The 23465-nt window shown below is 51.4% G+C and overlaps 3 protein-coding genes across 3 annotated transcripts; all 3 read left to right on the top strand.

Annotated features, from left to right (window-relative positions):
• The first annotated feature begins 11178 nt into the window (after positions 1-11178).
• LOC147413040 (olfactory receptor 14A16-like) lies at positions 11179-12144 on the top strand. The gene has a single exon (XM_086480912.1). It carries the CDS (start codon positions 11179-11181, stop codon positions 12142-12144), a length of 966 nt encoding a protein of 321 aa, XP_086337038.1.
• Positions 12145-16690: 4546 nt separating this feature from the next.
• LOC147413039 (olfactory receptor 6E1-like) lies at positions 16691-17710 on the top strand. The gene has a single exon (XM_086480911.1). It carries the CDS (start codon positions 16691-16693, stop codon positions 17708-17710), a length of 1020 nt encoding a protein of 339 aa, XP_086337037.1.
• A 4959-nt stretch (positions 17711-22669) lies between these two features.
• LOC147413038 (olfactory receptor 10AG1-like) lies at positions 22670-23191 on the top strand. Its single transcript, XM_086480910.1, has one exon. It carries the CDS (start codon positions 22670-22672, stop codon positions 23189-23191), a length of 522 nt encoding a protein of 173 aa, XP_086337036.1.
• Positions 23192-23465: the final 274 nt, after the last annotated feature.

The following is a 23465-nucleotide window of genomic DNA, read 5'->3' as shown; positions in this document are numbered from 1 at the left end:
AAGATGGGTGTGTGCAGCCTGCAAGGGAAGAGGTGCAGGCGTGGCAGAGTGCAGGACAGCCTGCAGCAGAGATGGCCGAGGGCTCTGGCAAGGCTCAAAGGCCCAACAGGAGCAAGGCCTTGGGCCCCTTGGCTATGGCAGTGGCCTCTGCCACCAAGGCCTCCCAGGCAGAACTTTCCCTTTCTCCTTCCCCGTTGCTTGGGGAAGCCGGGAGGGCTTGTCCAGTTTCCCTGCCTTTGGCACTGCTCCCCCTCACACCCCACTGCCCCCGGGAAGAGCCCTGAGCCCCCCATGAGGGGCAGGATCTGCCTGCCCAGGGCCTGAGGGTCAGGGTTTGGACGTTCTGCTGGGTGAAACAAAGCCAGGGTTTTCTCAGCACTCCAGCCCCCTGCACAGGGCCTTTGCCTACCTGCAAACACAGCCTCCAGTTCTCTGCTCTAAGGAGTCCCTGGGGAGGCTTTGTCAGCAGTGGCCCTCAGTGGGGCCAATCAGTCCTTCAAGGGACTTTGGGGTTTGCTTGTGATTTTGACGACTTTTTGACGACAGTTTGCTCAGTCTCCTCTCAGTAGCTAAGATTCCTTTACTTAAGGCCAAATACCCCATGGGGCTCATTAAAAGACAGAAAGCCCTAAGGAGCTATTTGTCTGTCTTTAATTTTTTTCAAGTCTTCAAGATTTCTATAGCTAATTGGAATCCTTTCAGAATGTAATTACAGACAAAAATTGAAAAGTCCACCTAATGAAAATTAATTTTAAAGTGTACTTTTATTTAATTTTCAGTTTAGAGAAGAGGTGATAGAAGCATTCTGCAATTGATAGTGATGCACAGTATCTCCTCAGGAGCTCTGGACAGCTAGGAACAGCAGTCCCTTGAGGTCTGACACAGTACAGACAGCTTTGCTCCTCACCTCCTCTACCTCCCCATTGCTGTCTTTGGCCAACAGGGATTTACATCCTCTCTTACCTCAGACTTCTCCACTCAAGTCTGCAGACACATGTCACAGCTCCATTGCACCATCTCCCACCTGCTTTCCTTAGAGAACTGCCTGCACACAGGCACAGAAGGACTTCTCCCATGGGCAAGCAAAGAAAAGGAAAGCATGACCAAGCCTCATCAACAATAAAACACACTCCTCAACTGTGTGCTAAGTACAAGGTTTCTCTAATGATGGCACCTTTCGACAAGGGATAATCCTATGAGAAATGTGTTAGATCAATACATACACAAAGGTAGGTATAAACCTAATGAAAGAGCTGGTGAGAGAAAACTAGACTACTGAAATTCTTTTAGTCGCTGAAGCTCAAAGCAGCTGCGTTGGTGAGAGGTGTCTGAATGAACAAAGAGTAAACGAAGGAGAAAAGTGAAGAATGATGGAAAAAGGCCTTTGCCTGAGCAGTTGGCATCTGAAAAGATGACTTTAGAAATGATCATTTTATCAGGACAGGTGAAAATCCATGAAAAGGCAGAGAAATCAAATACAGCGTGTGACAGGCAGAGTAGTGGTAATGCAGGTACAGAGGAAGATCACCATGGCTTTGGCAAAGACCCAGCTGGCCCCTGGCCTCACACCTCCTCAGCCACCATGGCCATCCCAAGCCCCTGCACAACCCAGCTCCAAGCTCTTGCTCTCCCAACTCCCCAGGCACCTGGGACCTCAGCAGCAGCTGCAAACCCAGGGGCTGCCTCCTGGCCTCCCCTTTCCTCATCCCCCTGGACATCACAGGCACCTCCACCTGCCAGGACCTTGCTTCTGCCCTATCTCCTGCTCAGGCACAGGGGACATCCCCAGCAGCTGCACGTGCCGTGGTCCTGCTCCGCACCTCCTGGCTCCTCAGCCAAGAGGGGCTAGCCAGAAACGGGAAGAGATCCAGGACATGCTTCTGTCCTGTCTCCTCCTCAGCCATCACTGACATCCCCAGCAGCGGCACAAGCCTGCTGCACACTCCTGCCCTAGCAGCTCCTGAGCCATCAGGGACAGCAGGAGGAGCTGCACAAGGCAGGGGCTGCTCTTCACCTGTCACCTGTGCAGCCACCTATGACCTCACCCAGCACGACCCATTTAGCTTAGTGTCCTGTTTTAGTGTGAAGCAAGAACAGCCTGGGCAGCACTGACCCAAATATTCTTCATTTTCCTACCACAAAGGAACCTCAGAGCACTCCAGAGAGTCTGGCGGCTCTAAGCGACCCATGCAGTACTTTAGCCCTCCGGCAGCCTGTTCTGGGCAATAAAAGCCTTCATGTCTGAGCTGTGAGTGTAGTTTACTCACACGCACCTCACTCAAAAAACCAGAGGTGGGGAATACTCCACTTGCACTTTTGACACTGACACTTCCTTACGGAGCCCGTTACCACGTCTGCCCCAGCCAAACGCAGCTTCTTCAGAGCAGTCATGGGGGTGAGTTTTCCCCCAGAGAAGTTCTTCAGGCAGCTCAAGGGATGTTTTACTTCATTGCTGTGCGTCACATGTCAGTGATTCACTCCAAAGGTTACGAGCTGACCACTGTTACACGCCCCACAAACGCAGACACTCCACAAGAAGCGGACACCTGACTAGGACAAAAGATTCCACAGTGAGGAATGATTAAGGCCCTGCCTGTAACCTCCTCTATTACTCCTCAATTTGACACCTTCTGGATGGAAGAACTAAGGCTAAAAACGCGCTCTACTACCAGTCGGAACACGCACAGAATTTCAATATTATAAAAAACATTACAAAAGAAAGCTGACAAATCCTTCATGCAATTGGCATTTGAGAAGCAAGCTGACACTGAACAAGGCAGAGCTTTCCTCCATGTTTTCTGATTCATGAGATCCATTTCTTCCCAAAGAATACAGGAAGATTCTGTAAACAAGTAGCCACTTCAATGTGATAGAATGATTATAGTAGACTTAAAAAAAAAAAAAACAAAAAAATCAAAAAAATCTCACACTTAGGGAAACACCAGGGGAGCGACGAGACCCGCCCGGAGCCGGCAGCTCTTGCGGGAGAGGCGGAGGTGCCGTCGGCATGGCCAGAGCAACGGCTGTCACCGGCTGTCACTGCCTGCCCACAACAGGAGCCTGTGGGGAGCAAAGGAGCGGAGCGAGCAGCTCCCGCGGCATTGTGCGGGGAGGGCGCTGAAGCTCCGCCAGTTGGAGAGGCCAAGGGCGCTCATCCTCCCTGAACCTCGAGGCAGAAGGGTGGGCACTCGTGGCAGAGCCAAGGCTGCAGCTCTGGCTGGACACTCTGCACCACCGGCCCCGGCGGGGACCAGTGCCTCCACCCAGACAGAGCTGCTGAAGGGAGAGGCTGCGGTTCAGCCCTCAGCCTGGGGGAAGTGCCTAGACCTTCCTCCTGGGGAAGGGGTGGGGAACAAACGCAGCTGCAAAAGCTGTGCTCAGGTGGAGGACCTCCTGCGGCTGGTGGCTGAGCTGCAGGGGACGGTCACAAGGCTGTGGAGCACCAGGGAGGCAGGAAAGGAGAGAGCGAGCTGGATGCAGGGGAACGCAGCAGCGGAACCACAGCCTCTGGCCAAAGAGCCTGAGGTTCTTCCACCAGCACACCCAAAACCGCTCCCTCTGGCCAAAGAGCCAGAACTCTGCCACTGGCACACCCAAAACAGGGGGAAACCAACCCTAGTGCAGATTGGGAACTGGTGCAGGGAAGATCCAGAAGGAGGAAGAAGCCTTCCTCAAAGCCTGAGGTGCTCCTGCAGAACCACTTCATGGCTCTGCAGAATGAGGAGGGAAAAAAGGATGATGAGATAGACAATGCGTCAGAGTTGGGGAAGGCGGCTAGATCGGCTCCCCGAATTACAATAAGTGCATCCAGGAAAAAGCGATGGGTAATAGTAGTGGGAGACTCTCTTTTGAGGGGTACTGAGGCGCCCATTTGCTGACCCACTGTCTAGAGAGTTTTGTTGCTCACCAGGGGCTGGGATTAGGGATGTCACAGAGAGTCTGTCTGACCTGGTACCTCCCATGGAGCACTCTCCATTGCTGCTGTTTCCTGTAGGCAGCAGTGACACAGCCAGAAGCAATGTCAGGAGCATCGAGAGGGATTCCGGAGCCCTAGGAGAGGCAGTGAAGGACTCGGGGGCCAAGGTCATCTTTTCACCAGTCCTCCCAGTCAAAGGCAAGGGGCTTGGAAGAGACTAGATTCAGGAAAATCCATGAATGGCTGAAGGAGTGGTGCCACAGCCAGGGCTTTGGCTACTTAGACCATGGGACTCGCTTTGAGAAGCCTGGTCTCCTGGGGGTTGCTGGAGGACATTCTCTCAGAGAAGGGGAGAACATCTTTGGACAAAGCCTAGCCAATCTCAGAAGGAGGGCTTTAAACTACATTGGCTGGGGGAGGGGATCCTCAATCCATCCCACTTCAAGGCCAGTGCCAGAAACAGATGCCCTCTCCCTGGAGATGGATCCCAGCCAGCGAGAGAGCACATCAAGTATAAGAGAATGATTTCCAGCCAGGAAGCACTCCAGCTGGGAAGTCGGCTTCAACAGGGGGAGGGACCCACATAAATGCCTCTATGCAACTCACAGATAGTGGGGAACAAACAAGAGGCATGAGAGATGTGTGCACATCTACAAGGCTGTGATGTTACAGGTACCAGTGAGAGGTGGTGAGATAGCTCCTGTAACTGGAATGCAGGAACAGATGGGTATAGGCTCTTTAGGAAAGACAGGCAGGGGTCCTGGTGGGCAGCAGGATGACCATGAGCCAGCCATGTGCCCTTGTGCAGTCCAGAGGTTATGATCTGGTGGCAGTTACAGAGATATAGTGGGACAGCTCACATGACTGGAATGTGGTCGTGGATGGCTGTGTCCTTTTCAGGAAAGACAGGCCAACAAGGTGAGGTGGTGGAGTCGCTCTTTACGTGAGAGAGCAACTAGAATGTATGGAGTTCTGGCCAGGGGTGGATGAGGAGCGAGCTGAGTTTTTGGGTGAGACTCAAGGGGCAGGCTAGCATGGGAGATACTGTTGTGGGTGTCTGTTACAGGCCACCCGATCAGGATGAGGAAGTTGAAGAGGCCTTGTACAGGCAGCTGACAGCAGCCTCACAATCACAGGCCCTGCTTCTCATGGGGGATTTTAACTCCCCAGATACTTGCTGGAAGGCCTACACAGCCAGCCATTCACAGTCCAGGGGGTTCCTCCAGTGCTTCGGTGATAATTTCTTGATGCAATTGGTGGATGACCCAACAAGGAGGGGAGCACTGCTGGATCTCTTACTCACTAACAAGCAGGGTCTGGTTGAAGCAGTAAAGGTCGAGGGCAGCCTTGGCTGCAGTGACCATGAGATGGTGGGGTTCAGGATCTGGTGTGGTAGGACCAGAATACCAAGCAAGATCACAACCCTGGACTTCAGCAGGGCCAACTTTGGCCTTTTCAAACAATTGCCAGGGGAAATCCCATGGGACATGGTACTAGAAGGGAAAGAGGCCCAAAATACTTGGTTTCTGTTCAAGGACCAATTCTTCTAAGCTCAAGATCAGAGCATCCCAGTGGGTAATAAATCAAGAAAAGGAGCCAGGTGACTTGCATGTCAAAACTAGGACGAGATGGGCAAACTCAAGTGGAAGACGAGATTCTATAGATCTTGGAAGGAGGGGATGGCCAATTGGGAGCACTGTAAGAGTGTTGTCAGAGGATGTAGGGAGGCAACTAGGAAAGCTAAGGCCTCCTTGGAGTTAAGCCTTGCAAGGGAGGTCAAGGACAACAGAAAGGGCTTTTCCAAATACACTACAGACAAAACTAATACCAGAGGCAATGCAGGCCCGCTGTTGAATGAGGAAGGTGCCCTGGTGACAGAGGATACAAAGAAGGTGGAGCTACTGAATGCCTTCTGTGCCTCTGTCTATACTGCTGGGAACAATCCTCAGGAGTCCCAGACCCCTGAGGCCCCAGAGGAAATCAGGAGAAAGGAGGAGTTTGCCTTGGTTGATGAGGACTGGGTTTGGGATCAGTTAAGCAAGCTGGACATACACAAATCCATGGGCTCTCATGGGATGCACCCATGGGTGCTGAGGGAGCTGGCGGAAGTCATTGCTAGACCACTCCTCCTCGTCTTTGGGAAGTCGTGGGGAACAGATGAGGTGCCTGAGGACTGGAGGAAAGCAAATGTCACTCCAGTCTTCAAAAGGGCAAGAAGGAGGACTCAAGTAACTACAGACCGGTCAGCCTCAGCTCCATCCCTGGAAGTCTTCAAGATGAGGTTGGATGGAACCTTGAGCAACTTAGTCTAGTAGGAGGTGTCTCTGCCATGGCAGAATGGTTGGAACTAGGTGATGTTTGAGGTCCCTTTGAACCCAAACAATTACATGATTCTATGATACTATGTTTACATCATTGACTTCTGCAAAGTCACTGGGCATTAGTAACTGGTGTTTCTCTTCAATGTGGATCCAACTGTTACTTTTGGGAGACCAGAGGTGTCCTTTTCTTCGTTGCCCACTTGTTCTTCTCAGAAAGGGGAGGTGATAAGTCTTGGGTCTCCAGATAATGATGCAGCAATTTTATGGGAACATTGTTGCTGTCTCCTAATGCCTGTGCAATCTGGTGTGGAATTGTGGCATCAGAGGAGAGAAGTTAGCGGTGAGGAGATCCTGAGAGATGCCCTGAGGCAACCAGTCTCTGGGTGTCAGGGTGTGTGGGCAGGTCCCTAGGGTGGTTATCACCTCCCAGTGCCTGTGCTTTGAAGCCTGAAAAGGCAGGTAATCCCTCTCCGTGGGCACACTGCCTAACAGAAGGGTGTCTTGCCTAACCCAATGAAACCCATTTAGTCACTGTTTGGTGCTGTCAGAAGAGCATGGTTGAGATATGGACCCAAGCCACCTCTGAGGATGCCATGACTGTGACATTGACATAACAATGGAGTACACCATGTTTGGGATGGGAACCCATGTGACACCCGAGGGAACCAGGGATGAGATAGGAAGACAAGCCCCAACTCAGTAAACACCCCAACAGATGTCCAGATGGGCTTGAGATGGAGGGGTGGACTGGACCACTGAAGCCATTGCAGGTGTTATTCAGGAGTGTGACACATGCACCATAGTCAAGTGAGCCAAGCGAGCAAAGCCTCTCTGGTGTGAAGGATGGTGGCTGCGATATCAATCCAGAGAGGCCTCACAGATGGGTTATATCACACTGCCACGAACCTGCCCAGGCAAGTGACATGTCCTTACTGTGGTGGAAGTGACAACCAGATGGTTGGCAACATGGCCTGTGACGCAAACCACCTCCCAAAACACCATCCTGTGCCTTGAACAGCAAGTGCTGTGGCACCCCAGAAAGGCCTGAGGCAGACAGCAGGATTCCTTTCTGAAACACCCTCAGAAGCCCCTGGGCCAGGGAACGTGGCAATGATTGGGTGTGCCACATCCCCTGTCACACACCAGCCTCCGGAATGATTGACCGAGAGAAGAGACTGTTAAGGACAAGAGTGAGAGCAAAGGGGGCTGGGAAATACAAGTGGTGGGATGCAGACTGGGCAGAAGCCACCTGCGTAGTTAATACCAGAGGCTCGACTGACCGACCTGGCCCTGCCCAGACAAAAACCTGCCTATTGCAGAAGGAGATAATGTCCCTATAGTGCACGTAGGGAACTGTCCGGGAAAGACAGCACAGGTTGCTCCTTCCTCAGGAAAAGGCCAACCTGATTGTGGGATTTCTTTTCTCAAAGATGTGGGTGCACTGGGTTTATTTCTGGAAAATCTGATGTGTACCTGCAGTAGATTTAACCTGGGTAGAAAAAAACTCCCGATTTGAGTTGTACATTTTAGAAAGTTCTACAGCACATATCACCTAAATGAGCATTCTAAAAAACTGAGCAAGTGAAGCAATGATCCAACCTGAGCTGGTTTCATGACCAGTAACTCCACACATCACACCTCTCTTGTCCTCAGTAACCGCCATCCCAAATGGAACCCAAGTCATGGACAACATTAAATCAGTGGACACTTTATGGATCATTTCATGGACATGTGAGAGGGATGACCCATAGATAAGGCAATAATAGCCGTCAGTCACGTGATGGGAAGGGGTGGTGGCAGGTGAGGTGCTTTTGCACAGTGTGGGACTTGAGTATGAGAGTAAGGGGATGGAGAAGGGGTGGAGATTGGACTGGGTCTGGCTGGGCTGGAGATACATTTGTTCATGGAGGCTCCCATGGTCTTGTGTTTGATTTGTGACCAAAACTATGCTGAGAACACAGTAATGTTGTGGCTGTTGCTGAAGAGTGTTTGCACAGCGTCAAGGCCTGCTCTGTTTCTGACTGTGCTCCAGCAGTGAATAGACTGGGGGGGTTAGAGTACAAGAGGTTTGGAGGGGACACAATCAGGGCAATGACCCCAAGTGACCATCTTTACCCACAAGTTTTCTTGCTTTTACTCTTCTTTCCTTTTCTGCTGTTCCACAGAGGTTGGAGGAGGGAGGTGTGCAAGCTGCAGGGTTGTGCCTAAATTCTTGCTGGGTTTAACACACAACATTTACAAACAAGGAAGAGCTGGCTAGGAATGGAAAAGTCCAGGGGGAGAAGGTAGAGTTGAGGATACTGAGAAAAAGGGAAGAAAAGAAAGAACAGGGCTACTATAGGGCCGACTTTGGCCTGCTGATGGACCTTCTTAGAAGAACTGATGGGCTACAGCCAAGCAGAGAGGACAGGTCCAGAGAGCTGTTTGATACTCAAGGATCTCCTCTTAATAATCCAGAACAGTCCACCTTGACATGCTGGAGGTCACATAAAGGTGGCAGGAGGCTGGCATGGCTGAGAAAGGAGCTGCTGGCTAAAACCAAGCATGAAGGCGAAGCCTAGAAAAGGTGGTGGCTGGCTGCCATCCAGCCTCCTTGGTTCTGTGATTCTGGGAACAGGGTGACACTCCAGAGCTCTCTGCAGCACTGTCCTCTTGCCACATGTCCCTCAGGCATTGCTCAGGCCTCTCCTGGGCACAGTCTGATCTGCACGGTGCAATGGCAAGCGCAGGTGTGGGACACTGTAGGACATCCTGTGGTGGAGACGCTCAAGGGCTCTGGCAAGACGAAAAGCCCCCGAGAGAGCCGAGGTCTTTCTCCCCTTGGCTATGGCTGTTGTCTCAATCCCCAAGGCCTACCAGAAGACTCATTCACCTTACGGCACCAGCACCTCAGTGCCTCCTCAGCCCACTCAGGACAAACCCAGAAGCAGAGGACCTTGGCCCTGCCCTTGGCACTGCACATCCCCACATCACCCTGCCCCAGGAAGAACCCTGAGGAATGGCTGAGGGACAGGGTCTGCCTTGCTGGGGCTGGGGCTCAGGGCCTGGTCTTTTGTCTTGATAAAGCACAGCAAGGTTTACTCATCATCTGAGCCACCTTCATGTTGCCTTTGCCTACCTGTCATCACTGCCTCACATTTTCCTTTTTAACCAGCCCCCAGGGAGACTTTGTCAGTAACCTCCCTCAGAGGAAACCATTAGCACTGCAAAAAACTTTGGAGTTTGCATCTGACTTTGACTCCTCAAGACGTTTCCTCAACTTCCTCACAGTCTCTGTGATTTATGAACTTCACACTAAACCACCAGAGAGATGATTAAAAAGTTGTTGGGCTGTTGCTCTGCTGCTGATCTGGGCTGGGCTCCTGGGACAGAGAGAGCTCCTAGCAAGCAGGCAGAGCTGCAGGGAGACAGCTCTGCCCAGCAGCAGCTGCTCTGCAAAGCGCAGCAGGGCTGAGGGGGCTGCCTGTGGGCACCAAGGAGAAAGGAGCAGGGCAGAGAGAGGTTGAAAGCAGGGGAGAGGGGGAGGATGGCTGAGAGCTCACTGGAGGAGAACTCTTCCCAGCCTCTGACACAGTAAGTCTCTGGGTGCAGGGTGATGTGTCGGTGGCTCCTTGCAGGATCTCCTGAATGTGTGCAACCTCTGGGATCTGTCTGTGATGGAGAAGAGGAAGCCGGGCTGCAGAGCAGGGCTTCCCTCCTGCGGTGTGAGAGGGACAGGGCATGACGGCTGCCTTCTGGTGGGGATGGCTGTGGGGTGTGAAGGTGGGTGTGCAGCCAGGGGTGCCCAGGGCTGTCCTTCCAAGCTGTGTCTCTTCACCTCAGGTGGCTGTTACCTGGGGCATGGACTCTGTCACCAGCTGGCATCAGCACTCATCCTGCCAGGGAGTTCCTCACGGATCTGTGGGGGAAGCTGTGGGTGCAAGGAGAAATCCCCAGCAAAGTTGCATCTCTCCTGACACATAAACCTCTTCCTTCTGCAGATAAAAGGGACTGAGAGCAACATGCCTGGGATGTCACCAACATGGAGGTGCTGTGCTCTGCTGTGTAAGGAGAAGGCTTTCCCGAGTGCCAGCTGCCTTCCTCTCCTGTTCCCCATTTGCAGAAGGATCAGGGTATTGCTTTGTGTTTTTTTCTCCAATTCCTGCTGCTCCTGTTCTTGCTTTTGAAAGCTCTGGGTTGTGGGCGTTGGACGTCAGGGGATTGTCTTAGATGAATTCTAAGACACTGAACTTTGGGGGCTTTGGATAATGTAGAGTGCAGTAACCGGAAACAAGGTGAGTCTCTCTTTAGGAGATGCTGGGCATTGTCTTTTGGGCACCTGAGCATCTCCCTGGGCTGAAGAGCTTGAAGTGCCCTTCTCCCTTGCTGGGAGCACTTCAGTAGGGGGGATGGGAACCCAGTGACAGGCCCATTCTCCCCCACAGGCACACTGCTGTTATCATGTCTGGAGAGAGCCTGGAGATGGAAAATGATGGTGAGAAATATTCTCTCTCAGCCTACAGTGATTCCTTCCCAGACTTTGCTGTTCATTACAGCAGAGTTGGAAGGGCTGGGTCCCTCCCTGGGCTCTTCCCTCTCAGACACAGCAGGTCTGGGTGCTGACTCCATCACACTGCAATAAATAGGGACAATTGTCACACGGTCACCGAGGCAAATACCTCTCACTCAGTTGAAGCACCCATTGCCAGGAACAGCTATTGAATGCACGGGCTGTTTGAGACCACTGCAATAGCACAGGTCTGACTTGTCTGGAGCCCATGGGCAGAGCCCCTGCTCGTCAATGCTGACCTCACAAAAAGGGACTGTCTGAAGTTCCCTCAAAAATGAAGCCATTGTGGGAGATATCTATGGGAAAAGGGATAAGACTGGCTCAGCATAATCTGCCCTCACTTATCAATGACTTTTTCTCTTTCAGCAGTCCCTCATTCCTGCAATTAAATAATGTCCAATGCCAGCTCCATCAACCAATTCCTCCTGGTGGCATTTGCAGACAGACGGGAGTTGCAGCTCTTGACCTTCGGGCTCTTCCTGGGCATCTACCTGGCTGCCCTCCTGGGCAATGGCCTCATCATCACCACTGTAGCCTGCGACCCCCACCTCCAAACCCCCATGTACTTCTTCCTCCTCAACCTCTCCCTCATCGACCTGGGCTGCCTCTCCACCACTCTCCCCAAAGCCATGACCAATTCCCTCTGGAACACCAGGGCCATCTCCTATACAGGATGTGCTGCCCAGGTCTTTCTCAATCTCTTTTTTATTGCAGCAGAGTATTTTCTTCTCACCGTCATGGCCTACGACCGCTACGTGGCCATCTGCAAACCCCTGCACTACGGGACCCTCCTGGGCAGCAGAGCTTGTGTCCACATGGCAGCAGCTGCCTGGGGCACTGCTTTTCCCTATGCTGTGCTGCACACGGCCAATACATTTTCACTGCCCCTCTGCCAAGGCAATGCTGTGGACCAGTTCTTCTGTGAAATCCCCCAGATCCTCAAGCTCTCCTGCTCAGACACCTACCTCAGGGAGGCTGGGGTAATTGTGGCTAGTGTCATTTTTGACGTTGTTTGTTTTGTGTTCATTGTGGTGTCCTACGTGCAGATCTTCAGGGCCGTGCTGAGGATCCCCTCGGAGCAGGGACGCCACAAAGCCTTTTCCACCTGCCTCCCTCACCTGGTTGTGGTCTCCCTGTTTATCAGCACTGGCTTTTTTGCCCACCTGAAGCCCCCCTCCATCTCCTCCCCATCCCTGAACCTGGTGACAGCAGTTCTGTACTCGGTGGTGCCTCCAGCAGTGAACCCCCTCATCTACAGCATGAGGAACCAGGAGCTCAAGGACGCCCTGAGGAAAGTGATGACTGGTTTCGTTGCAAAAGCAGCAATGAACTGCCCATCTTCCTCTGCCTATCACTAGTAATGGAACTCATTACAGGCCCAGTCTGTCTTTGGTGGATTGTTTGCTTTGGTTTCTTGGCGTTTTAGCTTTTCCAGGTGGTATGAAATCCTTCATTAAACTGATGCCCAAGAAAATGTTATCATTCTTCGTCCTATTTCTACGTCAGTGTCTGCCTGTCTTGTGTGCTCCAGAGACTTTGTGTAAATAAGGAGCTGTGCTCTCCGTGTGTTTAATCCAAATAAAGGACCCTGCACTGACTTATTTGTCTGAGTTCCTTTCTGCAAGATCTTCTCTGGAGCTGCGGGGGAAGCATCTGTGTGCTGAGGTGGAGGGGACAGTAGCCACCCTGAGCTGGGTCAGCCTCTCAGCCTCACCAGCGTGGCCATGGCCGCAACAGCCCACTTGCTCTGCAGAGCAGCACCACCAGTTCAGGGTCTGTGGGGAGCCTGGGGAGGGGGTGCAGGAATGGCCGTCCAGGTCAGCAGAGATGAGCTCTGTAGGGAAAAGTCTCTGTGGGGAGATGGGATGTCCCGGGAGAAGAGCAGGGCATCATGTGTGTGTGTGCAGGGGGGACATGGAAAGAGAAACCCTTTGGTGTGGGTGGCAGCTCGGGTCAGGCTGCCCTTTCCCTGGGGCAAAAGTTCCCTGTTCTGTAGAACATCTGCACTGGTGCTCGCTCTGAGTGACCAGTTACAGATCAAAGGAAACACACGTGACCAAGGCAAAGTAAAGCAAACACAGGAAAACAAGCTCAGCCCCTGTAACTCAGACTATTCCTAGCTAGCAGGAATCCACTTCTAGAAATCTGTCAAAGGCTTTTATATCTTTTCTTTTATCTTTTTTTCTTTTTTTTCCCTTTTTTCTCTCTTTTTACTTTTTTTTTTCCTCTCTTTTTTTCTTTTTTTTTTTTCCTTCTTTTTTTTTTTCCCAATTTTCATAGCAACAGACTTCCCTCCCCCCCCGCCGAAAACTGACCAGGGTGGGAGGGGCAGGTCCATACTGCAGTGTTTTTGGAGGGGAGGGGGGAGCTCGTTTTTTGGGGGGTGGGGGGATGAGATCCATTTTTGGGGGGAGGGGGAAGGGTTGGGGTGACCCCAGGTGTGATGCCGGGGGTCCCCTTTCCCCCGCCATGAGCCTTCGGCATCGTCCTTGTCCTCCTTCCTCCTCGCCGGGGGTGGGCAATGGGAGGTGCTCAGCCAGGCCATGGGTGTCGGGGCCGCAGGGGTTGGGGCCGGCCGGCCCTGGCAGCTGAAGAGGAGGACGCTCTCACTGGGCGCGTCTCTCTCTGCCACACCAGGCAGACACCGTGGGAGCCGGCGCCGCCACCAGCACCAGCTGAGCCACCTTCAGCCGTGACAGCGTCCCATGGAACCAGGGGTACTCGGAGAGGGGGTACTCCAGGGGGCCCATCTGGCGCCTGTACTTAAGCGGCAAGGCACGCAACATTTCCAAGTCCCCCTCTTCCCAAGCCTTGGGGCGAAATTCGTCCCATATCTCGGGGGAATAGATAGTACATGAGTCCACTCCGGGGACTGCGATCCTGACCCACTTCAAGATACACTTAAGTTAGGACTCAATTTTGGCCTCTCTCTCCTGCACACTTTGTTCCAATTCCCTTTTTAAACTATTGAGATTCTTGCTTTGTTTATCCAGCTGCTCCTTCAGATTATTTAGCTCTTCATGACAGTCTTTTCCTCCGCAGACACAGAGGTACCCATTCTGCCCCGTTGCTCACCCCTGTCCTGCAGAGAAGATTAATGTGACTCCGCGATCCTGCTTCCTTTCAGCAGCCTGCGGAGTTCAACGGGGTTGCCACTGGATCAGCTGCTCCTTAAGTTACATTCCCAGCCGCTCACCTTTTTTCCTAGGTGATTACTTGTCCGGACGGCAGCTCTCAATCCGCTGCTTTATTCGTTCGGCTGGGCTCTCCACCGGTCGCTCACTGCCGCGATTCAAGTCCCTGTTCAGGCGCCATTTGTGGAGATTGAGGGCACGGACTCCGATCGAGGGTGAATCAAATACCTTTATTGTTTGCTACAGCATCATTATATACGTTTCTCTACTAGTATACACGCCACTAAGTAAGCTGTGATTGGTGTACAGGCATTGTCCACAGGCCACTACCGCTAGCCCCGTTGGCTGCTGTCCTGCAGGTTTGTGTTCTTCTCGTGTCTAAGGGTCTGCACCCGTTTACTTCCCTGTTCTCTTCCTTTGCTCTTGTTCAAGGCTCAGGGCAGGAGCTGCCTCAATCCTGTTACCTCTTTCCATCCTTTCTCTCCTTTAAAGCCACCACACCAGCAGCAGCACATACACAGCTGGGAAGACAGCGGGTCCCATCCCATTCCCCTCTCAGGCTCATCTGGGGTGAAGGTCATGAGGGGGCCTTGCATCCCCTGCAGCATCAACCCATGGATTTGGTTCACTTTGGTCCTTCCCCCTGACATGTTTGTCCGTCCTGTGTTGCAGACTAAGAGATCTCTGTGGCTGTTCATGAGCCGCAGACATTCCCTGTCTCCCTGGGCATGGCTGAGTTTAACTGAGGTGTTGTGACGTGTTTCGATGGCTGCAGGGCCATTTGCAAGTCCTCGCGTTGCTCTTGTCTTTGCCAGCTCCTGCTTGTGCTCCGTGCTCGTGTTCACCTGCTGGGGAATGGCTCCTCTGCCCATGCTCAGCCTCACCATCTTGTGTGCCACCAGACCCTCTGTGCCCAATGCAGAGACTGCTTCTTCTGGGGCATCATCCCTTTGCTGAGAGGAGCCCGCACGGGCACCAGCTACTATGAACCTGGAGCGTTGCTCTCTCCTCCGCTGTGCTGCTGAGCTCCTTCACAGGGACTGCTGTGGTTTATGCCTCCATGATAGGCACCATCCTGAGGATAACCTCTGTGCAAAGCCACAATAAGGCCTTCTTCACCCGGATATCCTTCGCCTGCACATCCTCTGTTTCTTCACTCTGTGTCTCTCACGCTGGCTGCGTGTTTGGCGATGCTGGGCCTGAACAGAATCTGTCTGCAAACCTGCAGGTTCGCCTAAGGAGGTGGCTTCAGGAGAAGAATACTTTTAGATAATTTAGGTGTTACCCAACAGAGTAAGAAGACACCAGCCTTTGAGTGTGTGAACTGACCTAGAAAATGGAAACTGGGATGACCACCTCTGATTCACCGATTCACCACGCTCAAACTGCTGGGGGTGACTGAGCTTGAGCATTTGCTCAAATGCAGCCAGTGGTTTAACCTCAGAAACTTTTCCAGGCGAACCCAGTGCAGAGCTTCCCCTGTGTCAGACTAGAGGCAAAGAACAAGTCGGGCATTTGGGATGTAAGACTAGCCTGAGCCCCAAGCTGAATATCGTGCCAACGTGGAGCACCACCCTATGCTGAAATTCCCATTTTGCTCCTTGGGTAATGCTACCCATTCTGCCCTGGGACAGAGCCTGAGGGGACAGCACAGCCTGTGGAGAACTTTTGATTCACTGCTTCAAACCCACCAGCTCCTCCCCTCGCTCTCCTCCCCTTGCGTTGTGAATCATCCTGTGTCTGGTCTCATCTGCTCTGCTCCTTTCTATGTCTAAAAACAACGATATAGATTAAGGGAAAAACATTGGTCGTTATTGTATATACTTTTCTTGTGCTTCATTCTGTTAGATGCGTATTTTGAGTTTAAAAAATAATAACTGGGTACATCCGAGATTTGAGACTTGAACAGTGAGTGTCACCGACTGTGCTGCAGGTGCCTGTGAGAACTTGTTTCCCAGAGGCTCCTTCTATACTCAATGGAGACAAGAGAAAACGCTAGAGGCTGGGTCCTCCCAGCCTATAACTGGCACGTAAAAGAAAGCTTACAAATCTCTTCCAGACACCCTTGCTCTGCGTTTAGATCAGGACATTTGAGGGTAACAGCAATGAGCAGCTGTTTGGAAACAACTGCATTTGAGTGCAGGCGGATGTCAGATGAGACTGTGTGGAACCACAGAAAATTTCAGTCACTGTTTAGAGTACTAAGGAAGACAAGTCAGGCTTGGTCCTTGTTCCCCCTTCCCACCCCTGTCCTCTCCTGAAGAAACAGAGAAAAAGAAGCCATGGAAGAAAGTGGGGGATTACAGAAGAGATACTTGATATTACTTATTTTAAAATCAGCAGATTCTCAGCGATTCCTAGCCCAAAAAGGCAAGTATGGAAAAATAGAAGGAACAGCTTTTAACATACAGATTTGGTTTGATTTCATTTGTTTCTCTTTTTTAGTATTCGTGCAATAGAAGAGGAGAGTTTGGCACATAGGTGTGACAGAGGTTTGCAATAGGTCTGAGTGAATGAATTTGTGATTACCCAGGAATGGGATGAAATAGCTAACAGCCTCTTTAAAATGTGTTCTGGAGAAAGAAATCCTTTGTGAGTGTTTGGAAAGGGTAGAAAAGAGACGACAAATTCTGTGAGGACTCCCACTGAAATGCGAAACAGAGAAATTGGGGTGGGAGAAATGCTTGAAGGACTGTCTCTGTCTGTGTCATATAGCAAGACTGCAAGAAAGGAAAGCAGCAGAAAAGGAAGGACAGAAGTATTCACCCAGATGGTGAAATTATCACAGTTGGTTTTTGCCAGGTTCCTGTCTCCTCAAGATGAACTGAAATTGAGCATGGGACCAGAAAGTGAAAGTGCAGTTACTGAGTTCATCCTAGAGGGTTTCTCAGGGCTTGATCAAAGACTACAGCTATTTCTCTCTCTGGTCCTTCTGCTCGTCTACCTGACAACAGTGGTGGCGAACATGACCATCATTTTCCTGGTGTGTATGGATCACCACCTGCAAACCCCCATGTACTTTTTCATCAGCAACCTGTCCTTCCTGGAGATCTGGTTTACATCCTCCACAAGCATCAAACCCGTTGTGATCCTGGCTTCTGGGAGGAGAAGAATCTCCCTAAGCAGCTGCTTTGCCCAATCCTATTTCTATTTTGCCCTGGGCTGCACAGAGTTTGCTCTTCTGGTTGTCATGTCCTTTGACCGCTATGTTACCATCTGCCAGCCTTTGTGTTACGCTGCCATCATGAAGCCTCAGCTCTGCATCCGCCTGGTTGTTGCTGCTTGGGTCACAGGCATCACACTCATGAGTTACCGTCTGGTCCTCCTCCACGCGCTGACTTTCTGTGGCTCCAACAAGATCCACCATTTTTTTGGTGACAACTCCCCCTTGTTCAAATTGTCCTGCTCTGACACCAGCCTGTTTTGGAAACTAGACTCTCTTTTGATATCATTTGTCATACTGGGTTCCTTAGGTTTAACTCTGGCATTTTACATGGGCATCCTTCTCTGTATTCTACATCTTCCAGCAGTCTCTGGGAGGAAAAAAGCTTTTACTACATGTTCTTCCCATCTCACCACCTTGGCCATTGCATATGGGAGCTGCATTGCTCTCTATGTGTGTCCTTCAGAAGATGTTTCCTTGGAGACAAACAGAATCGTAGCTTTGCTGAACACCGTCCTGTACCCATTCTTGAATCCATTCGTCTACAGCCTTAGAAACAAGGCTGTGATGCTGGCCCTGAACAAAGCCATTGCCCGTGCAACAGTACAGCTTTTCCCCTCATCATGATGCCTTTCTGGACAGTGATTCCAAAGACCTGCTATCACATCTTAGATAATATCAGTGCATATGTATGTGACCTGCAAACACAGATGCCTCAGGAGGCTGATGTTCTTCTGGGATTGTGTCAGGCTAAGTGATACGAAGCTCATCTGTACAGTCGAAGAAAGCACTACCAATGGCAGAAGGAGTAGCTCAGCTAATACCCTGCCTCAGCTCTCCCAGACCCATCCCAGGAGAGCCACCAGCTCATCAAAAGCCCTTCTCTGCAAACTAAGAAGAGCACAGAGGCACAGTGGCAGGTGGGAACCCAGATTACAGGCTCCTGAGGCATGAACAAGTTGTCCCAGCTCCTTCCAGGGCTGCCCTCGGAGAGCCATCAGCCCCATATCCAGGTGACAAACCCATCAAGACAAGTCACTGAGAGCAGCTTTCTGGATCACCACTTGGGCTAAGGGGACTGTTGCCTGGAGGTGGAGGACACCTTTTGGGATGCAGGGCAGGAGCATTTTTGGATTGCACAGGACTTATTATGGGAAGTTTAGGGGAGGCCCTCGACCAGTGTAACCTGTTCTGTCTTCTCGTGAAATTTTATTTCCAACTCTTTCCTGGGTGAGTCAATCTCTCCTTTGCGTGAACCTGTGAGCACAGGGGTGTGAGTGCAGCAACTGGAGCAGGACCAGGGGGTCAGACAGCCCTTGTGTCGTTTGTGCCAGCAACCGAGAGACCGGAGTAAATGGACGTCAGAGTTTGCGTGTGGGTGTGTGTGTGAGACTGAGGTGGTCTGTACCAGCATCTGGAATGGGACTGTAGCCTCAGGGGCTCATACTGAGGAGACTGAGTGTCAAAGCCCGGGTGCTGGAGGGATCCATCCTGTACAGGTTTGTCTATAGAATAGAATGGTTCAGTTGGAAGGGGCCTACAATCATCATCCAGTCCAGCTGCCTGACCACTTGCCACCAAAAGATAAATCATGTCCTTAAGGGCATTGTCCCAATGCCTCTTAAATACTGACAGGCTTGGGGTGTTGACCACCTCTCTAGGAAGCCCGTTGCAGGGTTTGACCACCCTCTTGGTAAAGAAATGCTTCCTAATGTCCAGTCTAAACCTGTCCTGGTGCAGCTTGGAACCATTCCCACATGCCGTGTCACAGGATATCAGGGAGGAGAGCTCAGCCCCTCCCTCTCCACGTCCCCATTGCAGGAAGCTGTCGAGAGCAATGAGGTCACTCCTCAGCCTCTTTATTTCCAAGTTACACAAACCCACTCTCCTTAGCCGTTCCTCATAGGACATGCCTTCCAGCCCTGCCACCAGCTTTGTTGGCCTCCTCTGAGCACCTTAAGTATCTTAACATCCTTGAAAATTGTGGGGCCCAGAAGTGCACACAGTGCTCAAGGTGAGGCCACACCAACGCTGAACAGAGTGGGATAATCCCCTCTCTGGGCTGGCTGGTTCTACTTTGTTTGATGCACCCCAGCTTCCAGTTTGCCCTCTTGGCTGATGGGGAACCTTGGTGACTCCTGTTGAGCCTGCTGTCAACCAGCACCCCCAGATCCCATTCTGCAGGGCTGCTCTCCAGCCAGTCCTCTCCCAGTCTACACTTGTGACTGGTGTTCTTTCATCCCAGGAGTCGAATCTGACATTTGTTCTTGTTAAACACGGTGACAACTCTGGGTCATGGATACAGGTATTAAATTGAACAGGACCCAGAAAAGGTCTGTGTGTTCCCCACGTACGTCCCAGTATGTATCCTTGCTAAGTCCATACTGCCTGCATTTGGACACATTCTTCTCTTTTAGGGGCCCAGGAACATCACCCAAGAGGACTTTAATTGATGGCACACTCCTCACCAAAATGAGATTTTAGAATCATAGAATCATGGATAGATTTGGTTGGAAGGGACATTCAATGGTCATCTAAAGACACTGAAATCATTTAGTCCAAACCCCAGCTGAGGCAGGGCCAGCTGGAGCAGGTTGCTGAAGATCTGGTCAAGGTCGGTTGATGGAGACTCCACCAATCCACTGGGGCACTCTGTTCCAGTTGTTGACCACCCTTCCAGTCAAATAGCATTTACCTGTTTCAGACAGAATTTCGTGTCTATATATCTGTGTCCATCACCCCCTTGTCACTGGGAACTACCAAGAAAAGTTTGGCTCCCTGGTCTTCATGCCCTTCCATCAAGTATTCCTATACATTAATAAAATCCCTCCAAGCTTCCTTCTCCAGACTGAACAGTCCCACAACTCTCAGCCTTAACACCTATGAAAGCTGCTCCAGTCCCTTAAACCAGCTCTGTGGCCCTTTGCTGGACGTGCTTTAGTAGATGAGCAACTTCCTCGCCCTGGGCAGCCCAGCACTGGACACAGCACTCCAGGTGTGGCATCACCAGTGCTGAGTGAGGGGAAGGGTCACCTCCCTCCACCTGCCAGCAACGCTTTTCCTAATGCAGTTTTAACCTAATGTTTCTCTACCCGTCCCGACTGGAATGGCCTGACTTGGGTAGAAGAATATTGAGGGAGACCACGGCAAGGGTTGGGCTGAAGCTGAGGCAAATGGCAGCCACTTTTTATCTCCTCGTGCACAAGTGCAGGCTGTCAGGTTGGTGAGGCACGAGTGACCCTTGGAGAGTCCATGTTGACAGTCACTCTCCCGCAGGTGCTCAGAACTGTCACCCATGAGGACTCTCATTGATGTCACACTCCTCCCCAGCGTGAGCTTGTACAGTCTGGGGTTCCCTGGGATGCACTTTCGGCCTCTTTCAAAGATGGATGTTTGTCCTCTCTCAGAAGAGACCTCTGCCATTCCCATAACCTTTCCAAAGGGATATTCCAAAGAAATATCCATCTTCTCCTGTGAGTTCACTAACACTGTTCTTCCTGTTCTATGGTGGATCTAATTTCTTTAATCTTTCAGATATTTGCACCTGTTCAGGATACAATGACCATTTCTGAAGTCATCTTTTCAGATGCAGACTGGCCAGATCATTACTCTCTGGTTTCCTCCTCCCCTTAATCTTTGTTCATTCAGATGCCTCTCACCTAGGTTGCTGTTTTGAGCTTCAGGCAGTAAAATCTTACCTGTCTTTCAACAGTCTGATTGTGTCCTTAGCCAACTCTTTCATTGTCTTTATTTCTAATTATCTTGTATCCACCTACTGTAGATATTTCTCCTCAGATTATCGCTTGTAGGAAGTTCAAGCTCATTAGAGAAAGCTCGGACAGAGCATGTGCTTGCAGAGTGTGTTTTATTGTTCATGAAACTTTATCATGCCGCACTGTTCTCTACACATCAGGAAAGTTCTTCTGTGCCCGCGTGCAGCCAGGTCTGTCAGGAGATCAGGCGGGAGATGATGCAATGGAGCTGTAACATCCAGCTGCAGAATGCAGGGGAGAAGGCTGATATGACAAAAAGTGATGCAAGTTAAAGGGGACAATGAGGAAAACTATGGGGTTGGGGAGGTGAGGAGTAAGGTTGTCCATACAGTGTCAGACCTCAAAAAAATGCCTTTCTGATCAGTCCAGAACTCCTGAGGAGACCCTCGGTATCGTTAGCACTTAGAGAACGCTGCTCTAACCCCTTCTCTGAAAGAAAAGGCAGAAGGTGTAACCCTTAAAAAAAAAAAAAAAATCTTAGATGCACTTTGAAAACTTCCTCCTGAACTACACTATGAAATAGCTCCAGTTATCTGTGCAAGTTTTGAAGACTTGAAGAAAATGACAAGGTAAACAGCTCATTAGGGCATTTGGGGCTCATTCCATGACCCTCAGGTACTGAGAGAAGTCTGAAGAAACCTCTTCAGAAGTCAAAGTCAGAAGCAAAGCCCAGAAGTCCCTTGAAGCCCTGACTGGCCCCCCTGAGGGCCCTTACTGACAAAGCCTCCCCAGGGCCTCGTTAGAGCAGATCACTGGAGGCCATGCTTGCAGGCAGGCCAAGGCCCTGTGCAGGGGGCTGGAATGCTGAGAAAACCCTTTGCTTTGCTTTAGGAAGCAGAAAGGCCAAGCCCTGACCCTCAGGCCCTGCCAAGGCCCATCCTGACACCCTCCAAGTTCCATCTCACCAGCCTCGCTGGCAGAGGCAACTGCTCTAGCCAAGAGGACCAAGACCTCAGGCCTCTTGGACCTTTCAGCCTTGCTACAGCCCTTGGCCATCTCTACTGCAGGCTGTCCTGCCCTGCCCCAAGCCTGCACCTCTTTCCCTTCAGGCTGTTCACACCCTGCTTGCTTTCCCACCCAGCTCTCACCCCACCGTTTCTCCACCTTCTCTCGTGTCTCTCCACTCTCGCTGGCCATTCCTTGAAACACAAAGCCATAGGCTGATACAGACGCCCTCTGGGGGACCTCTTGCACTGCAAGACTACCCTCTGTGAGACATTTCTTTTGTTCTCCCCTCCAGTCTAAACCTTCCAAGCTGCACTTTGTGGAGCTTTCCTTCTCTTCCCACTACCAAGAAAATCTCCATCAGCTCTGAAACCACCCTTCAAGCAGGTGCACGCTGCTCCTGTAGTGCCCTCAGCCTCCACTTCAGCAGGCTAAAGAAGCCCAGAACCTTCTTCCTCCCTGCACAGGCTCCAAACTCCAGCCTGGCAGATCTCCTCGGCAGACTTTCCTTTTCCTCCCCATTCCTCCAGGCAAGGGAGCCCCAAAGCCAGACTCTGGTCATCCAGATGGGGCCACAGCAGTGCTGAGCCAAGGGGGATTACAGGTCCCTTGTCTGGGTGGCCACGCACCCCCTAGCATAGCCCCATCTCTGCAGCCCCACCTGCAGCTGGCCTTCCACACGGTGAGCATGTACCACCGGCTCCTATGGCACCCCTCGTAGTGCCCAGGCCCTTCTCCTCAGGGTCTTGGCTGTGCTGCCCAGCTGTATTTTCTGGTTTTGTGGGGCAGCATTGAGTGCCTTCTCCTTGTTGCTGTGGCCCATGACCTCTGCACAGCCCTCTGTGACCCCCTGCACTATACCCTCACCATGAGCAGGGGTCTCTGCATCTGGCTGGTGGTGGGGTCGTGGCTGACTGTCTTACCAGTGCAAGTAGGACAGACCCACCAGGAGTTCACTTTGCCCTTCTGTGCATCTCGTCACCTTCACCACTTTTTCTGTGACCTCCCCCCTCTGCTGGCACTGGCCTGTGCAGACACTTTCTGGAACCAAGGGATGCTGTACACCATCATCCTGGCATTCGGAGTCCTTCCCTTCTCCTTCATAGTTGTGTCTTACGTTAAAATTACCAGGGAAACTCTGAAAATACCGTTGGCTCTGGGCAGACACAAAGCCTTTTCCAACTGCTCTTCCCATCTCTGGGTGGTGACGCTCTGCTACGGCTTGGCCACAGTCGTCTACTTAAAGCAATGGTCAAGGGATTCCATAGGCACCAACAAATACCTTGTCCTGCTTTACACAGTTGGGACCCCCGTGTTTAACCCTGTCATCTATAGCCTGAGGAATAAGGAAGTGAGAATTGCCTTGAAGAGACTCCTCTGGACAAAGTGATACTACAGAGTATGCAAAAGAGTCCCAAATAGTACCAGAACTCTCCCTGGGGTACATGGTGGCCTGAATAGAGCACCCCGTACTTGCTCCAACAAAACCCTGTGTCCAGCCTGGCTTTCATCCTCTTCAAGAAGGGGAAAGGTCTCCTGAGGCCCTCCCATTATGCCATGCCCCACCATGACATCTTTGTCCTCCAGAGCATCTTCAGTGTCCCTCTATAGCTTAACGCCAGTAGCTACTTCAAGCTGTGCCTGACCAACCACACGTTAAAGGG

The sequence above is a fragment of the Leptosomus discolor genome, unplaced genomic scaffold (genome assembly GCF_034619465.1).
Source record: "Leptosomus discolor isolate bLepDis1 unplaced genomic scaffold, bLepDis1.hap2 HAP2_SCAFFOLD_35, whole genome shotgun sequence".
Lineage (NCBI taxonomy): Eukaryota > Metazoa > Chordata > Aves > Leptosomiformes > Leptosomidae > Leptosomus > Leptosomus discolor.
Note: the sequence above shows the minus strand (reverse complement) of the source record. Positions and strands in the feature narration are given on the sequence as shown.

What these genes read in the sequence shown, in the direction of transcription:
- LOC147413040 (XM_086480912.1), top strand. Translation starts at nt 11,179, where the DNA reads ATGTCCAATGCCAGCTCCATCAACCAATTCCTCCTGGTGGCATTTGCA.
- LOC147413039 (XM_086480911.1), top strand. Translation starts at nt 16,691, where the DNA reads ATGGTGAAATTATCACAGTTGGTTTTTGCCAGGTTCCTGTCTCCTCAA.
- LOC147413038 (XM_086480910.1), top strand. Translation starts at nt 22,670, where the DNA reads ATGAGCAGGGGTCTCTGCATCTGGCTGGTGGTGGGGTCGTGGCTGACT.